The following is an 18,144-nucleotide window of genomic DNA, read 5'->3' as shown; positions in this document are numbered from 1 at the left end:
TAAACCGACTTCATAATCCCCAAACCTCCAACTCTGTAATCCCCAAAATTATGTGCAGATTGTGCGGTTACATTTGTCCCCTATAAATGTAGGGTTATATTTGCATAGTGTCATTTAATTAGTGAATGTTTAGTACATATGGATGCCTATATGACACCTGCAGGATCCCGAGTCAGGTAAGATGTATTAGTCGGCTCTGACTCATTGGCCCTTGCTGTGAGCAGTAAACATATATTGCAGTAACAATCTTCATAGCTATCTTCCAGCAAGATTTAGAGTCAGTTTCTGGGTTTAGACTGAAAACTGATTTGTATTGAAACAAATTCATTTAAATATCAATACAGATTTGGTAAAGAAAAAAAAAAGATTTACTTATAAGCACAATCTCCCCTTTAAAAGCTTCCCACCTGCTGCTGCCCTGCCTTATACACAGTCTTCTCTTCTCTGACGTTCAGCTCAGCAGCTGCTGCTCACACTGAATGCACAGCCAATAGTTTAACCATTCGTTTGGCTGTGATGCTGAAATCTATACCATGCCCATAATTTAACTCTTTCGTTGTCCAAGAGATAATAGATACAGAAAATATTTAACCTCTTGCTTCTACCCGAAAGGTTCATCCATAAAAAATCACTTAAAATACAACTGTCCTATCACCTATAAATATATAAATATGGATCCAATCAGCAAATCCAGGCTAAACATTAAAAATCCTGGTTTTCCCAAAAAAAATATAACAGTCCCAACGTAGGACATGAAGGGTGGTTGATATCATCTCTCGGATCTTTATACAGGGATTTCCATCCAGCAGGGCTTGCAACTAAATTATATGCATCTTTCTGCAGAGATGTAATTCTCATATACTACAGAGGGAGGGGTACCGTGGGGTGAATTGCATTGGCCCTGCAGAGCTTGCACTCCAATTTACAGACATAAGAAGAGAAATCCATTAAGCAAAGGAAATCCTGCCCTGCAGAGCTTGCACTCTAATATACAGAAGGACACAGATACAATACAGGGAGGGGGGACTATTGAGAGAAGGGAACCTCACACTGCAGAGCTTGCACTCTAATATACAGAAGGACACAGATACAATACAGGGAGAAGGAACCAGTGAGAGAAGGTAACCCCACCTTGCACTCTAATATACAAAAGGACACAGATACAAAACAGAGAGAGGAAACCACTGAGAGAAGGAAATCTTGCCTTGCAGAGCTTACACTTTATTAAAAAGAGGGGCACAGATACAATACAGGGAGGGGGAACTATAGAGAGAAGAGAATGCCACCCTGCAGAGTTTGCACTCTAATATACAGAAGGGCACAGATACAATACAGGGAGAGGAAACCATTGAGACACGGGAACCCCACCTTGCAGAGCTTACACTCTAATATACAGAAAGATACAGATACAATACAGGGAGAGGGAACCATTGGGAGAAGGAAATCCTGCCCTGCAGAGCTTAAATTTTATTAAAAAGAGGGGCACAGATATAATACGGGGAGGGGAACTATTGAGAGAAGGGAATCACGTCCTGCAGAGCTTACACTCTAGTATACAGAGGAACAGATACACAGTACATGGAGACTAGACCATTGGGAGAACTGAGTCCTACCCTTGGGGGCTTACAATCTAACATACAGAGTGGCACAGATATAATAAAGGCAGAGGAAAGCACTGGGATAAGGGAATCCTACCCCGCAGAGCTTACACTAATATACAGAGGGAAAGGGAACCATTGGGAGAAGGTAATCCTACCCTACAGAAATTAGAAATTAGACTCTAATATACAGAGATACAATAGAAGGAGACTAGACTATTGGGGAAACCCTACCCTGTGGGGCTTACAATCTAACATACAGAGTGACACAGATATAATAAAGGCAGAGGAAATCATTGGGGTAAGGAGATCCTGCCAGATTTACGTTCTAAATTTCAGACACAGATATAATATGGGAAGGAGAAGAACCTTTGATTATAGAGAAGCTTGTCCTGTAGGGCTACATTTCTAAAGAGAAGTAGGTGAATCAGTGGTAGAAGGGAATTCTGTCCTGATGAGCTTACACTTTAATGCAAGAAATTAAAACCTTTTATACTTTAACATACCAAGGAACAGAGCCATAACTCCTGCAGAGCTTGCAATCTATAATCCAGGGAACAACAATCATCAGGAATAGAATCTTGCAGGGTTTCCAATATTTTATATTGCGGGACAATATAAACCCCCGGAGCTTACAATCAAATATTAGCTAATAAATGTCCAACATAGGGAGAATATGAAACCCAAACATGTAGAATCCTGTTTTGGTTGATCTCAAAATATTATAAGGGGTGGATTTTTGCACTGCAGAGCTTACACTCTAATAGAAAAGTGATATACGGTCAGGGGGAATCCTGTTACTGTAACACACTACGTACTGAATATTTGCCCAGACTGACGGTTATTATCCAACCTATAAACGTCAATATTAGGGAAGATTGTACCGTCATTATAATGATCCCGGAGTTCCCTGGAGTTTCATTAGCCAACAAAATGCACAAGGGGTGGGACAGTGTATGTGTGTCTGTATATATATATATATATATATATATATATATATATATATATATATATTCACACACCCATGAATATACATGCCTGTAGTTACTCTATTTCATCTATCGATTGCCATGATATTCAGGAATAGAATTTTAAATTCCAGTGGAAATATATATATATATATATATATATATACTTGCTAAAGTAAAAGAGCAATTGGATATAGAAGCTCGTTTTTCCTCTTCCAGTCACTATCAGACTATAATCCCAGTTTAATCTGAATACATGGGTTGGAGCCCTACCAGCTACACATATATATATATATATATAAATATAAATATCTATAGATAGATAGATATAACTGTTCAAGCAGGAGAAATGCACAAATACAAATCTATACACAGAAATATCCATCGGAACTCCCACACATGCACATGGGTTAGTTCCATATCTACAAGAGCTCCTGACCCCAAGAGCTTGCCATCTAAACTGGTTATCATTATTAGGGATCAAGCTATCCCATTTCCAACTACCTATAACAAAATGGTAAGAAATAGAAGAAGAATAAAAAAACTCACAATTTTCTCAGAAGTGCCAGCTCTGGTGCCATTGAGACCAACGAGGGAGGGCAATGTCTGTGACATCCAGTTGGTGACCATTGCCATAGTGCTGAGCACGGCCCCGATTTTCAATAAAGGGACCGTCATTGTGCCAGGAGGGCCACCATGCTCATGGGGTGGGCATCTTCACTGCCACCACCCCCCCCCTTTCTGTCCCTAGTGTAAGAGTGAGTGTGCGTATGAGAGTGAGTGTGAGTATGAGAGTGAGTATGAGAGTGAGTGTGAGAGTGCCAAACAGCAGCAGGCATTAAGGTGCCCCGGGGAGGGAGAGCTCGGCTGCACTGCAGCTACTGCCTGTGTCAGACCTGGACATAGAGTGAGGGGAGGATGAGAGAGAGAAGAGAGACGCTGTTACTCCCTCCTTCTGTCTCTCTCTCTCTCTCCCTGTTCTCTTCCTTCTTTCCCCCCCTCCCGCTCTCTGTCCCTGCTTGAGACTATCTTGTATATGTGTGTGTATAGCCAGACAAACTGGTTATCTCTATCTATCTATCTATCTATCTATCTATCTATCTATTTATCTATCTATCTATCTATCTATCATCAATCTATCTATCTATCTATCTATTTATCTATCTATCTATCTATCTATCTATCTATCTATCTATCTATCTATCATCAATCTATCTATCTATCTATCATTTATCTATCTATTTATCTATCTATCGTCTGTCTATTATCAATCTGTCTATCCATCTGTCTGTTTATCTCTCTCTCTCTCTCTCTCTCTCTCTCTCTATCTCTCTCATTATCTAGGTATCTATTTATTTCCTATATTTTGTCTATCATCTATCTATCTATCCATCTATCTATCTATCTATCTATTTATCTATCTATCATCTATTATCTATCTATCTATCTATCTATCTATCATCTATCTATCTATCGATGTCTATATATATAGCCTATCTTTCATAGTTATTTGTCTATCTATCTATCTATCTATCTATCTATCTATCTATCTCTATCTATCTATCTATCTATCTATCTATCTATCATCTGTCTATCTATCTATCCATCAACCATCATATATATATATATAAATCCATATCTACCATATCTATTATCTATCTATCTCTCTGTCATCTATTATGTATCATCAATCTATCCTTAAGCTACCTTCTCTATCTGTCTAATCATCGCCCTATTAATTTCCCAATCCATCATTGAAACTGGCTGTTAACACTCCCTTTCTGTCTCTTTATATATTTATATATATATATATATATATATATATATATATATATATATATATATATATATATATATATATATATATATCTCGCTTGATGCTTGAGCACCTGCTACATCAGTGTAACTGTATAATGTAAAAGTGCATCCGTTGCTTTTTGTTGTGGATCATTTAAACCAAGACCCGTCATTTCTCCAGCTCTCAGTGACTTATGACTCCGAGCATCTTTAAGGCTGTCAGGGGATACTGGGAATGATAGTTCAACAGCTGGAAAAATGGAGGGGCTCGGTTCCCATAAGCCGTGTGGTCTGATTAATCAGCAGTTATTCCAATGATGTTTATCAATCTGCAGAGGCTGTTGTTTTAGGGCCACCATTGAGTGCCAAAATATTAAACCACGGGGGGGGGGGTTCTCATTAATTGTGGTTAAGGCAGTGACCCATAAACCCCCACTGCTCCCTCCATCATTCTTCTGTACATACAGGATCCCATCTCCTGTTATGGACAGAGGCAAAACCCATGAATATGTATGAAATTCCCCGGAGCAGCAATGTAAGAATGAGTTACTGCAGATGTGAGCAGGGTGTCAGCCGGGGTCTTTCCTTTAATAATATCAGAGAGGAGAGTGGAAATCCCTTATATACTGTACATACATATATATATATACATATATAAAGTGTGATGTGTATTTTATCCTCACTCTGCAGATATTTACTGTATAAGAGCCTCTGACTTGGTGGTTGTTGACTCTACAATGGATCGTACGGAGAAAATAAATCCAACAGGTCAGCTATCCATTCCTTCCTAACCCCCAAATGACAGTCAGGATTCTCCCTGTGTCAGTTATTACTGTACTTGATTCTTTTTACCCTTTTATGATTATTTTTTGTAACAGCCCAGACAATGAATGGTTCATTACCACTTCCCTTGGAGATTTCCCTAACCCTAATGCCTTTAGTAACATGCCTTGTAAACTGCATAGCGCTCCTTAAAAAACAGAATATTTCTTTGTAGTCTCAGAAATTGCCATAATGCTCATTAGGCTATGCTCATTATATATATGAATGTCTGATGGTACATTTCTCAGAAATAGAGGAAAAATAGTTCCAATTTCGAATGTTTTTTTTTTGCTACTTCGACCATCGAATTGGCTACTTCGACCTTCGACTACGACCTTCAACTTCAAATCGAACGATTCGAACTAAAAATCGTTCGAATATTCGACCATTCGATAATCGAAGTACTGTCTCTTAAAAAAAAACTTCGACCCCCTATTTAGGCTTTACAAGGTTTTTTTGATCGAAAGATAATCCTTCGATCGATGGATTAAAATCCCTCGAATCGTTCGATTCGAAGGATTTAATAGTTTATCGATTATTCCTTTGATCGTTCGATCGAACGAATTGCACTAAATCCTTCGAATTCGATATTCGAATTCGAAGGATTTCAATTCGACAGTCGAACATCAAGGGTTAATTAACCCTCGATATTCGACCCTAGGTAAATGTGCCCCTTTGAGTTCTGCTGGCTTCCTCACATTATGTTGTCAAAATAGTAGAATATGGTTTTAGATAAATAAACAAAATAAACAAAAATGGTGTGCATATCTGCTCTTGGAAAAAAAATATAATATATATATATATATATAGTTACAGGAGATGTAAATATCCCCATATGGTCTCGTAATCAAACCCCAGTTCCAGGTTTACCAAAACTGGATTCATTCAAAAATAATTGAAAGAGACCCATGGATAGTAAATACAGTAGCAAAAATAAATATAACATATCTAATAAGATATTTATTAGGACAAGTTTAGCCTAACGCATTTCATGCCAACTGGGCACTTACTCATAGGCTTGGTTTTAGTTACCCTTTATCCTGTTCTTCCCAGGCTTTAAAGCGATATTGAAGGGCCATTTATCATCCCTTATTTTCCCCAATATATTTATAAATACCTTAAGTCTACTAAATAATCATTTCAACATTAAAGGGCATGTAAAGGAAAAAAATAAAATCCCATTTTTACTTTCTTTAATGAAAAAGAAACAGATCTCCAATATACTTTAATTAAAAAAAAGTGTACCGTTTTTATAAGAAACCTGACTGTATGCAGTGAAATTTTCCCTTCATTTACTGCTGTGGATAGGAATTGTCAGACGGTCCCTAACTGCTGAGCAGGGAAACAATCATACTTATGAACAGCAGGGGGAGCCCCCGCCTTACTTCCCAGCCATGCAGAACTCAAGCAGCTTTGTTAATGACGAACCCTAAGCAGGCCAGACCACACTGAGCATGTGCACAGTCTTAGTCTTGCAAAGATGTATAACAAAGTTACAAGATGGTGACCCCCTGTGGCCAACTTTGAAAGCATAAATTATTTGTTTGATTAGGCTTGTGGTGCAGTAAGTTCATGTCTAATTTAGTATACAAAATACAGCATTTCTAGCCTTATTCTATTTTAGACTTAACATGCCCTTTAAATAACCCCTATAGGATTGTTTTGCCTCCAATAAGGATTAATTATATCATAATTGGGAACAAGTAAAAATCACTGTTTTATTATTACACCCAATTCGGAGCTTTCTGGATAGCAGGTTTCCATATCCCATGCATATATACAAATATATATATATATATATATATATATATATATATATATATATGTATGTATATATAGATGTATACCACAATTTTTTTTCAACCATAAATAGTGTCAATCTGAACAACCTTTTCTTTCATTATGGTGACTATGGATGTCCATAATTTGTAATCTGCATACCTCATGAAGAGGGTATAGAAGCCACTAGAGACCTAATGAGTGGTAACATACGATGGACCTCCTGTGGAGTTTATGCTAACACTTCCGGAATTCATATTAAATAAGAATTATTTCAAATTTGAGAATCAATTCTTTCTTTAGCTCCTGGGGACAGCCATGGGCTCTAATGAAGCCCCTCTGATGCTAATACATACATGCATAAGTATGAAGTGCAGTACATTTTGGGTCATCCTCTTTTATGCGGGTATGGAGCTTTTTATAGAAGTTATATAGATGATTTATTCTTTTTATGGTTTGGCTTCTTTGTGTCTAAATATAAAGTGTAGGGAAGTCCAAGTGGTAAACCACAGAGGCACCTTCCCCTTCCCACAACTCCCAATGGAGGCAAGTACATCAAACAATTGTCAAGCCAACTACAGATGCAGAATCTTCCCATGACTGCCCAGACCCCACACAGCTCCCTTCATCTTTAAAGTAGAGAGAAGGGGGAATCAGTGTGGGGTGGAGGATGAGTGTGGATCCTGATAGGAGAAACCAGGAAAAAGCAAATAAAAAGACAAATGTTGCACACGAGAGAAAATAGAAGAGCTGGAAGAAAAGAGCACAAAGAGATATAAGGGGAGAACAGGAGATGGGAAATAGGAAGAAGAGGGGCAGCAGGAGGTGTATGAAGGGAATGGGGAGAAGTAAGAAGGAGAGGGAATAGGTGAAGTAGAATAGTAGAAAGAATAACATTCAAGAAGGGAGTGCAGAAGGCTTGTAATCTGAATTATTTCTAAATAAGTGTAGGTATATCCACATACAGTAAAGTGAGTATAACATACTTTCCAACATTTTGGAAATAGAAAGAGGGACAAAAAGATTTGCCGTGCGGAGCACGGTGACGTTTTGACCACGCCCATTTTTGTGGCCACACCCCCCTAATCACCATATCAATTTTACAAAATTTGGAGCTTATGAAAGTTTGAACACGTCTGTGGTTTTTATGTGTTATTACAGTTTTGCTAATGAAGGTGAATTGGCCTTTAAGCTGCAAGTCACAGTTTCCCCAAGAGACCTGCTTATCTTAAATTGTTACAATTGTTTCTTTGCTTATCTTAAATTGCTACAAATGTTTCTAAGTATCTATTCATGGCTGTCTGCCGAAAAGCCAATTTAGGTAGAAACTTTGTATCTTTTTCTGGCTGTTCAGTGAAGGAGATCAAAGAGAAAGTCGAGACATTTAAGTAACAATCCGGGACTGTGGGTTGAGCTGTCAAAATCTGAACTGTCCTGCAAAAGACAGGGAGGTGAACTGTGAATTAATTACATTTATCACATACAGCAAGGCCCACCCTACCCCTATAAGCATCCGCTGTGGGTATGACCAGAAAAGTCAGGGGTAGTTATACGAGGAAAACTTCCCCAGATTGAACTCCTCTGCCTAATCAGAACAGCAGGGGGAGCTCCTGTTACACCAGCATAATACCAGCAGCATAAAACTGCTACTATCATGAAAATGAAAAGGGAGAAGTTCTCTGATCAGTTCTACATGTGGTGTTACATATAACCTTTGAAATAGAACAAGCCAAATGTGGGTGTATTTGTAATAAAAACTCCACCGCCCCACAGACATTATTTCAAATAAATATCCTTACAGGGACTTACACATCAATATTATTCCAAAAAAAGAAGCAATTTTTCCACCAGCACTAAATCTCTATAAAGCCATTAAGGCCCCAGGCTTGCATATATAAACCCAAATGTAAATGATTTCCAGTACATCAGTGTCTGAAATATTTAAATATATGTGACGATTCTTTTCCTTTCTTAGTCTGTCTCACCGGGCAACATCCCAAGTGCGTGATTGAAAGAGCAGTAATGGTTGTCTGAAAGCCAAGTTCTGACTTTAACTAATGTAACCTCTTAAAGTAAACGGCAGTGACTGAATGATCCCGCCAGACCCGAACTGGCAGTCAGGAAGCTCTGCAAATGCCAGACTGCTGTACGTTGCCATAGACCATTGCCCCTATGGGGGTTGGTTTGGGCCTTGGTGTTCTTGAAATGCCAGGGCTTATTTTGAGTTGTAGGTGCATCTCAGGTCATTTTGCCTGGTCATATGCTTCCGGGAAGAGCCAGCACTTTAAGATGGAACTGCTTTCTGGCAGGTGTTGTTTCTCCTACTCAATGTAACTGAATGTGTCGCAGTGGGACCTGGATTTTACTATTGAGTGCTGTTCTTAGATCTACCAGGGAGCTGTTATCTTGTGTTAGGGAGCTGCTCTCTGGTTACCTTCCAATTGCTCTGTTGTTAGGCTGCTGGGAGGGGGTGATATCACTCCAACTTGCAGTACAGCAGTAAAGAGTGACTGAAATTTATCAGAGCACAAGTCACATGACTGGGTGCAGCTGGGAAACTGACAATATGTCTAGCCCCATGTCAGATTTCAAAATTGAATTTAAAAAAATCTGTTTGCTCTTTTGAGAAACAGATTTCAGTGCAGAATTCAGCTGGAGCAGCACTATTAACTAATAAAGAAATGTTTTCCCGTACAGTATCCCTTTAAGGAGCTCTGTGCTTGTCCCTGGAGAAGGGTTGCCACCTATTCACAGGTATTATAGCGGCAGGGGGCAGGTCTCAAAGTGAAGGGCAGTGACGTAAATCAGTAGGGTAGTGATGTAAAAAGGAGGAGTCTTAATATGAGGGGGTGGAGTTGTGGCATCAAAGGCTGAATCGGGAGGATATTTGGTGAGTAGGGCTGGTGCCTCTGGGGGATGGTAGATTTGGACAGCCTGGGGGTGAGCTGGGGGTGAATGAACTGTAAAGTACATTGCTGGTAATTTTGTGATACCAATGCCTGGTATTTTACTGGCTCGGCCAATAACATACAGTCCAGGTTGCACCATTACCCTGTAGAGAACCAGAAAGTAGAACATCTTGGCAATGAGAGAATATAAGTAAGTACTGCAGCCTCTTGTACAATGTACCCACTGTCAATGGCACTAACTGCCCCCCAGGGGAACCAGCCCCGCAGGTTGGGAATCACTGATCTAGAAGGAAACCATAATAACGATGACTTTTCAGCAATGGCATTTTCCAAAAAACATGCCTCTGTTGCTACTTTTTATGAATAACCCACCTAGTGGCAGAATGCAGGATCTGTTCCTAAATATTTTCATTTGTTAGAGGAGACCATGACTGTCATTGCTATACTGTATTTTAGACAATCACAATTTACAGCCAATGCAAAACAAGAACCGTGCTTTTTCCCTCGAGTCCTGTCTCCAGCGTGGAGCTCAGAGATGATGCCCATTGCTGCTGAAGGGAGGACAGTCGAGAATCCGGGAATACAATTGCCCATTAGGCTTCAAAATGGAAATAGAATGGTGCCAAAAACAGTATGGGACATGTGTGATGTTTATACAAATGGCCTGTACATACACAGCACTGTTATACTCTACTCATCCTCGGCTACCCAAACATAACTACAGCGCTATATAAATAAATGATGATGATGATGATGATGATGCAGGATAGTGCTAACTTCACCCTCAGCACATCGTAATGCAAGCACAAAGGGCTGGGTTCCACATCCAATATGGCGCTGATGATTTCACAAGGCAGACATTGCTGTCTATGTATGAGTTTATTATTTGTTCTCTCCACTGCCTTACCTTCAGCTGGAATGGGAATAATCAGTCATTAAGGGAAATGAATATTTTGGCAATATTTTTTGGTAAATATAAGTTATTTTCAGGGTAAATTACTCACAAGTGCCTCAGGGCAGGGCAGTTTTCTGTTAACAGGAGCACAGGCCTGGGGTATCAGGTGAGTCATTACAATTTCTTGGGGGGAAGGGGCTCTAAGATTTGGCACCCCCCCCCCTTATCGATTGGAGCTTTTCTATCCATCTATCATCTGTCTATTTATCTATCTTTCTGTCTTTTTATACATCTATCTATCTATCTATCTATCTATCTCTCTATCATCTATTTTGATCATCTCTCGCTCGCTCTCTATCTATATATATATATTCAGTAAAGAAGGTCCGCACTCTCAGGATTTAAAAATTAGATATTGTTTTATTAACAAAAGACTAACGTTTTGGCCTCTCCGAGGCCTTTCTCAAAGTAACAACAGACAATGAAAAATGCATTAAATACCAATGATGGCGGGAAACGTTAATTGTCATCTGTCTATCTATCTATTTATCTTTCTTGCTCTCTCTCTGTCTCTCTCTGTCTCTCTCTCACTCTCTGTCTCTCTCTGTCTCTCTCTCTGTCTCTCTCTCTCTCTCTCTCTCTCTATCTATCTATCTATCATCTATCTATTTATATCTATCTATCTATCTATCTATCTATCTATCATCTATCTATTTATTTATATCTATCTATCTATCTATCTATCTATCATCTATCTATTTATTTATATCTATCTATCTATCTATCTATCTATCTATCATCTATCTATTTATTTATATCTATCTATCTATCTATCTATTTATTTATATCTATCTATCTATCTATCTATCTATCTATCTATCTATCTATCTATCTATCATCTATCTATTTATTTATATCTATCTATCTATCTATTTATTTATTTATATCTATCTATCTATCTATCTATCTATCTATCTATCTATCTATCTATATATCTATCATCTATCTATTTATTTATATCTATCTATCTATCTATCTATCTATCATCTATCTATTTATTTATATCTATCTATCTATCTATCTATCTATCTATCTATCTATCTATCTATCTATCTATCTATCATCTATCTATTTATTTATATCTATCTATCTATCTATCTATCTATCTATCTATCTATCATCTATCTATTTATTTATATCTATCTATCTATCTATTTATATCTATCTATCTATCTATCTATCTATCTATCTATCTATCTATCTATCTATCATCTATCCATCTATCCATCTATCTATCTATCTATCATCTATCATCTATCTATCTATCTATCTATCTATCTATCTATCTATCTATCTATCATCTATCATCTATTATCTATCATCTATTTATCTATTAGAAGAAGGATAGAAATAACAATTTATTACATTTCCTCTATATAAATTTTTACTCTCCCATTTAAACTCCAGTGTCCCTCCTCCCTCCTCCCTCCGGCTCCTCCTGCCTCTCCTCGTTCCCCAGATGACGCCACATACAGGTTTGTCGCAGGGAAAGGCTAGTGGGTCAGACTCTCTCATACATGAGCCGTGGATTCTATTGAGGGGTGTGGGTAGTGTGTCCCACTCAATTATAGGCACGCGTGTCTCTGCTGGAAACTGTGCAGAAAGCAGAGCTAATGAGTGAACACCAGGCTGGTTGAGGATTAACAGTTGCAGCTAATCAATGTGCACAGCAGCAAAAAAAATATATATATATTCCTTCCTCCTGGGCTAAGCAGTACCCACCCTGTCATAACCAGTGAGATGCCGTTGGCTTGTGCAAAGAGCAATTCTACATTTCTGTAGGAGATGGAAACAGGTACATTTACATGACTGGGGTAGATGCCCCAGCGCCACCATGTGTTCAATATGAGATATAACATGCTCGGGCCATGCATAGGAAAAGCAATGGAGACTGTAGGTAGGAGTGTTGCATGATGTCTCCATAGTGTGAGATTCAGTCAGTTATGTCTCTCGTCTCAGCACCGAATTCAGCATCAGTTTGGAATCCTGCCATCATCAGCCTGACGTCTCTATAGATCCCATCACTATGCACTGCCTTGGCTACAAGATCTGGGCCTGCTGATATTAGGGGCCGAGCAATTGAGCCTTCCCAATAACACTTCTCCCTGAAACAGATGCCTACATACTGTTAATGTTGTGACCTGGGATGAACTTTCTGCAAATGTCTATTTCTAGATATGTTAGTGGGGAGCTGTATTGTGGAGCTACCCAGTGCTCTCCATCCATTCAAGTGCTTCTCTAAATCAACCCCTAACATTATTAATAATAATACAACTAATAATGTATATATAAAGCGCCAACATGTTCCTCAGTGCTGTACAATAACTGGCTTTATACACGACCAATAACCGATGCAAGAGTTGAAAAGAGCTTACAATCTAAAAACCCCTAACCCCAAGGATAAAATCAATTCTCCATCTTGGCAACTGCAGGCAATATTTTTAGGTTTCAGTTTCCCTTGAATAATATATGAATTTGGTGCCTGTCTTTAAGTTAATGTTATAGAAAGGCTAATTCGAAGCAACTTTTCAATTGGTCTTCATTATTTATTTTTTTATAGTTTTTGAGTTATTTGCCTTCTTCGTCTGACTCTTTCCAGTTTTCAAATGGGGGTCAATTGGTCTTCATTATTTATTTTTTATAGTTTTTGAGTTTTTTGACTTCTTCTTCTGATTCTTTCCAGCTGTCAAGTGGGGGTCACTGACCCCATCTAAAAAACAAAAACTCTATAAGGCTACAAATGTATTGTGATTGCAACTTTTTATTACTCATTTTCTATTTAGCTCCACTCCTATTCATATTCCAGTCTCTTATTCAAATCAGTGCATGGTTTCTAGGGTATTTTGGACCCTAGCAACCATATGGCTGACACTAAAAATGGGAGAGCTAATGAATAAAAAGCTAAATAACTCAAAAACCACAAATAATGAAAATTAAAAACCAATTAGAAATGGTCTTAGAATGTCATTCTCTGCATCATTCTAAGGGTTGATTTAAAGGTGCACAACCCATTAAATTCCATGGCAATTGGATCTGAGTAATATCAGGCTTGAACCTTGCAGCCCTGCGTTTCTTGCTATTTTCTCAGGCTGTAAAGTAATCATTAGTAATTTTGATAATTTTGACAATTGCTCATGTCTTATGCTGTGCTACAAACAGACTCATTATTATGATAAAAAGAATTACAAAGCAATTTAATTAAACTGTTAATCATTGTTTTTCATTTTTTCAGTATCATACTGAAGTCTGCATCATAAACACTAAGCAACCCCTGGCTTTTTACGTTACGGTCGAATAAACAGAAATTAAAGATAAAGGAAGGTATGTTTTCCCTATAAGTGTAATTTGCTCTCCATGAAAGGTCACGTTGTAGCGTGTAACATTTTCCTTGTTCCAATAAAACCTGAGACTTTCCACAACGGCAAAACCAAGCCGAGACTGAAAAGGTCAGATGAAACTGCTTCTCCGGGGGCTTGGAAACCCGAAAGTGCAATGTGAAATTATCTTAATGTCATTTTAACTATATTCTTACTGTTCCTTTAAAATTAAATTCCCCAGGGAACAAATAAGCACTCACCCCAAATCTCCCCATAACTGGCCTTCAGACTGGACCCCCTTAGCTCATAACAAGGTTACAGATATATAGAAACATTGGGGTAACAGTCACCCTGCTATAGTTCCAGGGATACCCAGGGCACAAATAATCACTCACCCCAAATCTCCCCCTAACTGACCTTCAGACTGGGCCCCCTTAGCTCATAACAAGGTTACAGATATATAGAAACATTGGGGTGTCATCCTGCTATAGTTCCAGGGGTACCCAGGGTACAAATAAGCACTCACCCCAAATCTCCCCCTAACTGGCCTTCAGGCTGGGCCCCCCCTACCTCATAACAAGGTTAAAGATATATAGAAACATTGGGGTGTCATCCTACTATAGTTCCAGGGGTACCCAGGGTACAAATAAGCACTCACCCCAAATCTCCCCCTAACTGACCTTCAGACTGGGCCCCCTTAGCTCATAACAAGGTTACAGATATATAGAAACATTGGGGTAACAGTCACCCTAATATAGTTCCAGGGGTAGTCACCTCAAATATGTGCATTAAACCGCTTGACTTTCAGCTTTTCCTGAGTAAATGACCTCAACTTTAACCCCTGAACACTTTAACACCTGAATGCCAGGCACTGATACTGGAATGATCCCCAAACAGTTAATCAGTCTGTCAGGCTATAGGTGTCAGTGACAGATAATTCTACAGATAATTCCTCATCAAGTCTCCCGTGAGTCAGTAAATGGCTGCAGGTGCTCGAGAGGCGGAATAAATAATCTATAGTAATAATTACGCCGCTGCCAGGAAAGGCCCAAAATGTGCAGCCCCCGTAGTGAACACCTCGCTATCAATTTGTAAGACGTTACTCGGTGGCGTGATGTGAGAATGGGGTAAATAAGAAGGAACCTGCAATGGGTTGGGAGAGATAATAAAACTGGAAGTGCTGGTCTTGTCTGCCACCTAGTGGTAATATGTGTAAGTGTCTGTAATTCCTGATCAGAGGAGTCTGAGGTTTGGGGGGAAACATTCATAATAACGACTGATAAAATATGTGATGTATAATTATTTATACACTTTATACTACAATCTAGGGATGCCCCAAATCATTAGATGCATGGGATTTCAACTGAAGTCCGATCATTTGTTCAGGCTCACTTTTATTATTATTATTATTATTATTATTATTAATAACATGTATTTATATAGCGCCAACATATTGCGTAGCACTGAACTTTGACAGTGGTTTGTCATACTGCATTCATTAAAGGGATACTGTCATGGGAAAAAGTTTTTTTTTCAAACAGTTTATAGTGCTGCTCCAGCAGAATTCTGCAGAGAAATCCATTTCTCAAAAGAGCAAACAGATTTTTTATATTCAATTTTGAAATCTGACATGGGGCTAGACATTTTGTCAGTTTCCCAGCTACCCCAGTCATGTGACTTGTGCCTGCACTTTAGGATGGAACTGCTTTCTGGCAGGCTGCTGTTTCTCCCACTTAATGTAACTGAATCAGTCTCAGTGGGACCTGGTTTTTACTATTGAGTGTTGTTTTTAGATTTACCAGGGAGCTGTTATCTTGTGTTAGGGAGCTGTTATTTGGTTACCTTCCCATTGTTCTTTTGTTTGGCTGCTGGGGGGGGAAAGGGAGGGGGGGTGATATCAGTCCAACTTGCAGTACAGCAGTAAAGAGTGACTGAAGTTTATCAGAGCACAAGTCACATGACCAGGGGCAGCTGGGAAACTGACAATATGTCTAGCCCCATGTCAGATTTCAAAATTGAATTAAAAAAAAATCAGTTTGCTCTTTTGAGAAATGGATTTCAGTGCAGAATTCTGCTGGAGCAGCACTATTAACTGATGCGTTTTGAAAATAACATGTTTTCCCATGACAGTATCCCCTTAAAGTAAGATTAGTCATTGTATCACTCTAGCAGAAGTAGTATAAATGCATTTCCCCCAGTTCTAAAATTTCAAAAAATTATGCCATAGAGAATGTGCCAGGAAAGCAGCCAGAAATATGGATGTGACCCAACAAAAACTCAGTCTGATCAGCATAAGCTTTAGAAATAAATAAGATTTGGTGCCTTTGGTGGGAATTGGGGCCCTAAACTCAACCCCCCCCCCCCAGTAAGTTCAGTCTCTATTCCATGCATACGCACATCATGTCAGTGGGTTGCTATAGGGGCTACATCCTCTGATATTTAAATGAAGGCTTCAGTTCCTTATTTATGGCTTGTGGTATCAGTGTGTGGGCTACTGTTCTGTGCTCATGAAATCTGTTCTAATAATACAAAATGTCCCTGGAACAAGAAACGTTTAAATGTTGCCAATATATAAATGCCAACCCACAACCAACCTGTTTCTGATGGAAAAGAAAATAATGATGAGCTTCCAGAATGTTCCCTGGGAGTAAGAAGAAGCATTTTTTTTCTAAATTTTTAATTTAGTGCTATAGTTTCTAGGGAGTGTGACTGTGGGATAGCAGGTATAGTAGGGAGAGATGGTGCCTATAGTAACAGTGGATAATAGTCTCTGGGAAGGGAGTGTGACTGTGGGATAGCAGGTATAGTAGGGAGAGATAGTGCCTATAGTAACAGTGGATAATAGTCTCTGGGAAGGGAGTGTGACTGTGGGATAGCAGGTATAGTAGGGAGAGATGGTGCCTATAGTAACAGTGGGATAATAGTCTCTGGGAAGGGAGTGTGACTGTGAGATAGCAGGTATAGTAGGGAGAGATGGTCCCTATAGTAACAGTGGATAATAGTCTCTGGGAAGGGAGTGTGACTGTGGGATAGCAGGTATAGTAGGGAGAGATGGTGCCTATAGTAACAGTGGGATAATAGTCTCTGGGAAGGGAGTGTGACTGTGAGATAGCAGGTATAGTAGGGAGAGATGGTCCCTATAGTAACAGTGGATAATAGTCTCTGGGAAGGGAGTGTGACTGTGGGATAGCAGGTATAGTAGGGAGAGATGGTACCTATAGTAACAGTGGATAATAGTCTCTGGGAAGGGAGTGTGACTGTGGGATAGCAGGTATAGTAGGGAGAGATGGTACCTATAGTAACAGTGGATAATAGTCTCTGGGAAGGGAGTGTGACTGTGGGATAGCAGGTATAGTAGGGAGAGATGGTACCTATAGTAACAGTGGATAATAGTCTCTGGGAAGGGAGTGTGACTGTGGGATAGCAGGTATAGTAGGGAGAGATGGTACCTATAGTAACAGTGGATAATAGTCTCTGGGAAGGGAGTGTGACTGTGGGATAGCAGGTATAGTAGGGAGAGATGGTGCCTATAGTAACAGTGGATAATAGTCCTCTGGGAAGGGAGTGTGACTGTGGGATAGCAGGTATAGTAGGGAGAGATGGTGCCTATAGTAACAGTGGAATAATAGTCTCTGGGAAGGGAGTGTGACTGTGGGATAGCAGGTATAGTAGGAAGAGATGGTGCCTATAGTAACAGTGGATAATAGTCTCTGGGAAGGGAGTGTGACTGTGGGATAGCAGGTATAGTAGGGAGAGATGGTGCCTATAGTAACAGTGGATAATAGTCTCTGGGAAGGGAGTGTGACTGTGGGATAGCAGGTATAGTAGGGAGAGATGGTGCCTATAGTAACAGTGGATAATAGTCTCTGGGAAGGGAGTGTGACTGTGGGATAGCAGGTATAGTAGGGAGAGATGGTGTCTATAGTAACAGTGGATAATAGTCTCTGGGAAGGGAGTGTGACTGTGGGATAGCAGGTATAGTAGGGAGAGATGGTGCCT

General features: G+C 39.3%; 1 protein-coding gene and 1 long non-coding RNA gene across 4 annotated transcripts in view; one reads left to right on the top strand and one right to left on the bottom strand.

Annotated features, from left to right (window-relative positions):
* The window catches only part of LOC121401626, a 116,817-nt gene that overhangs the window by 2,029 nt on the left and 96,644 nt on the right, over window positions 1–18,144 (top strand). The window contains exons 2-3 of one of the 2 annotated variants that reach the window (XR_005966400.1): window positions 5,054–5,131; window positions 14,061–14,149. This is a non-coding gene — a long non-coding RNA (uncharacterized LOC121401626). The remainder of the gene's footprint in view (window positions 1–5,053; window positions 5,132–14,060; window positions 14,150–18,144) is intronic. The other variant, XR_005966401.1, reaches the window with a different exon arrangement.
* The window catches only part of olfm2.L (olfactomedin 2 L homeolog), a 160,235-nt gene that overhangs the window by 74,430 nt on the left and 67,661 nt on the right, over window positions 1–18,144 (bottom strand). Inside the window, exon 1 of one of the 2 annotated variants that reach the window (XM_018251139.2) lies at window positions 3,116–3,491. Coding sequence (XP_018106628.1) covers window positions 3,116–3,244 — 129 coding nt within the window. The 5' untranslated portion in view covers window positions 3,245–3,491. 2 annotated transcript variants of the gene reach the window in all.

Source organism: Xenopus laevis, chromosome 3L (assembly GCF_017654675.1).
Source record: "Xenopus laevis strain J_2021 chromosome 3L, Xenopus_laevis_v10.1, whole genome shotgun sequence".
Classification (NCBI taxonomy): Eukaryota; Metazoa; Chordata; class Amphibia; order Anura; family Pipidae; genus Xenopus; species Xenopus laevis.
The sequence above is the reverse complement of the archived record's forward strand: the minus strand, read 5'-3'. Positions and strand labels throughout refer to the sequence as shown.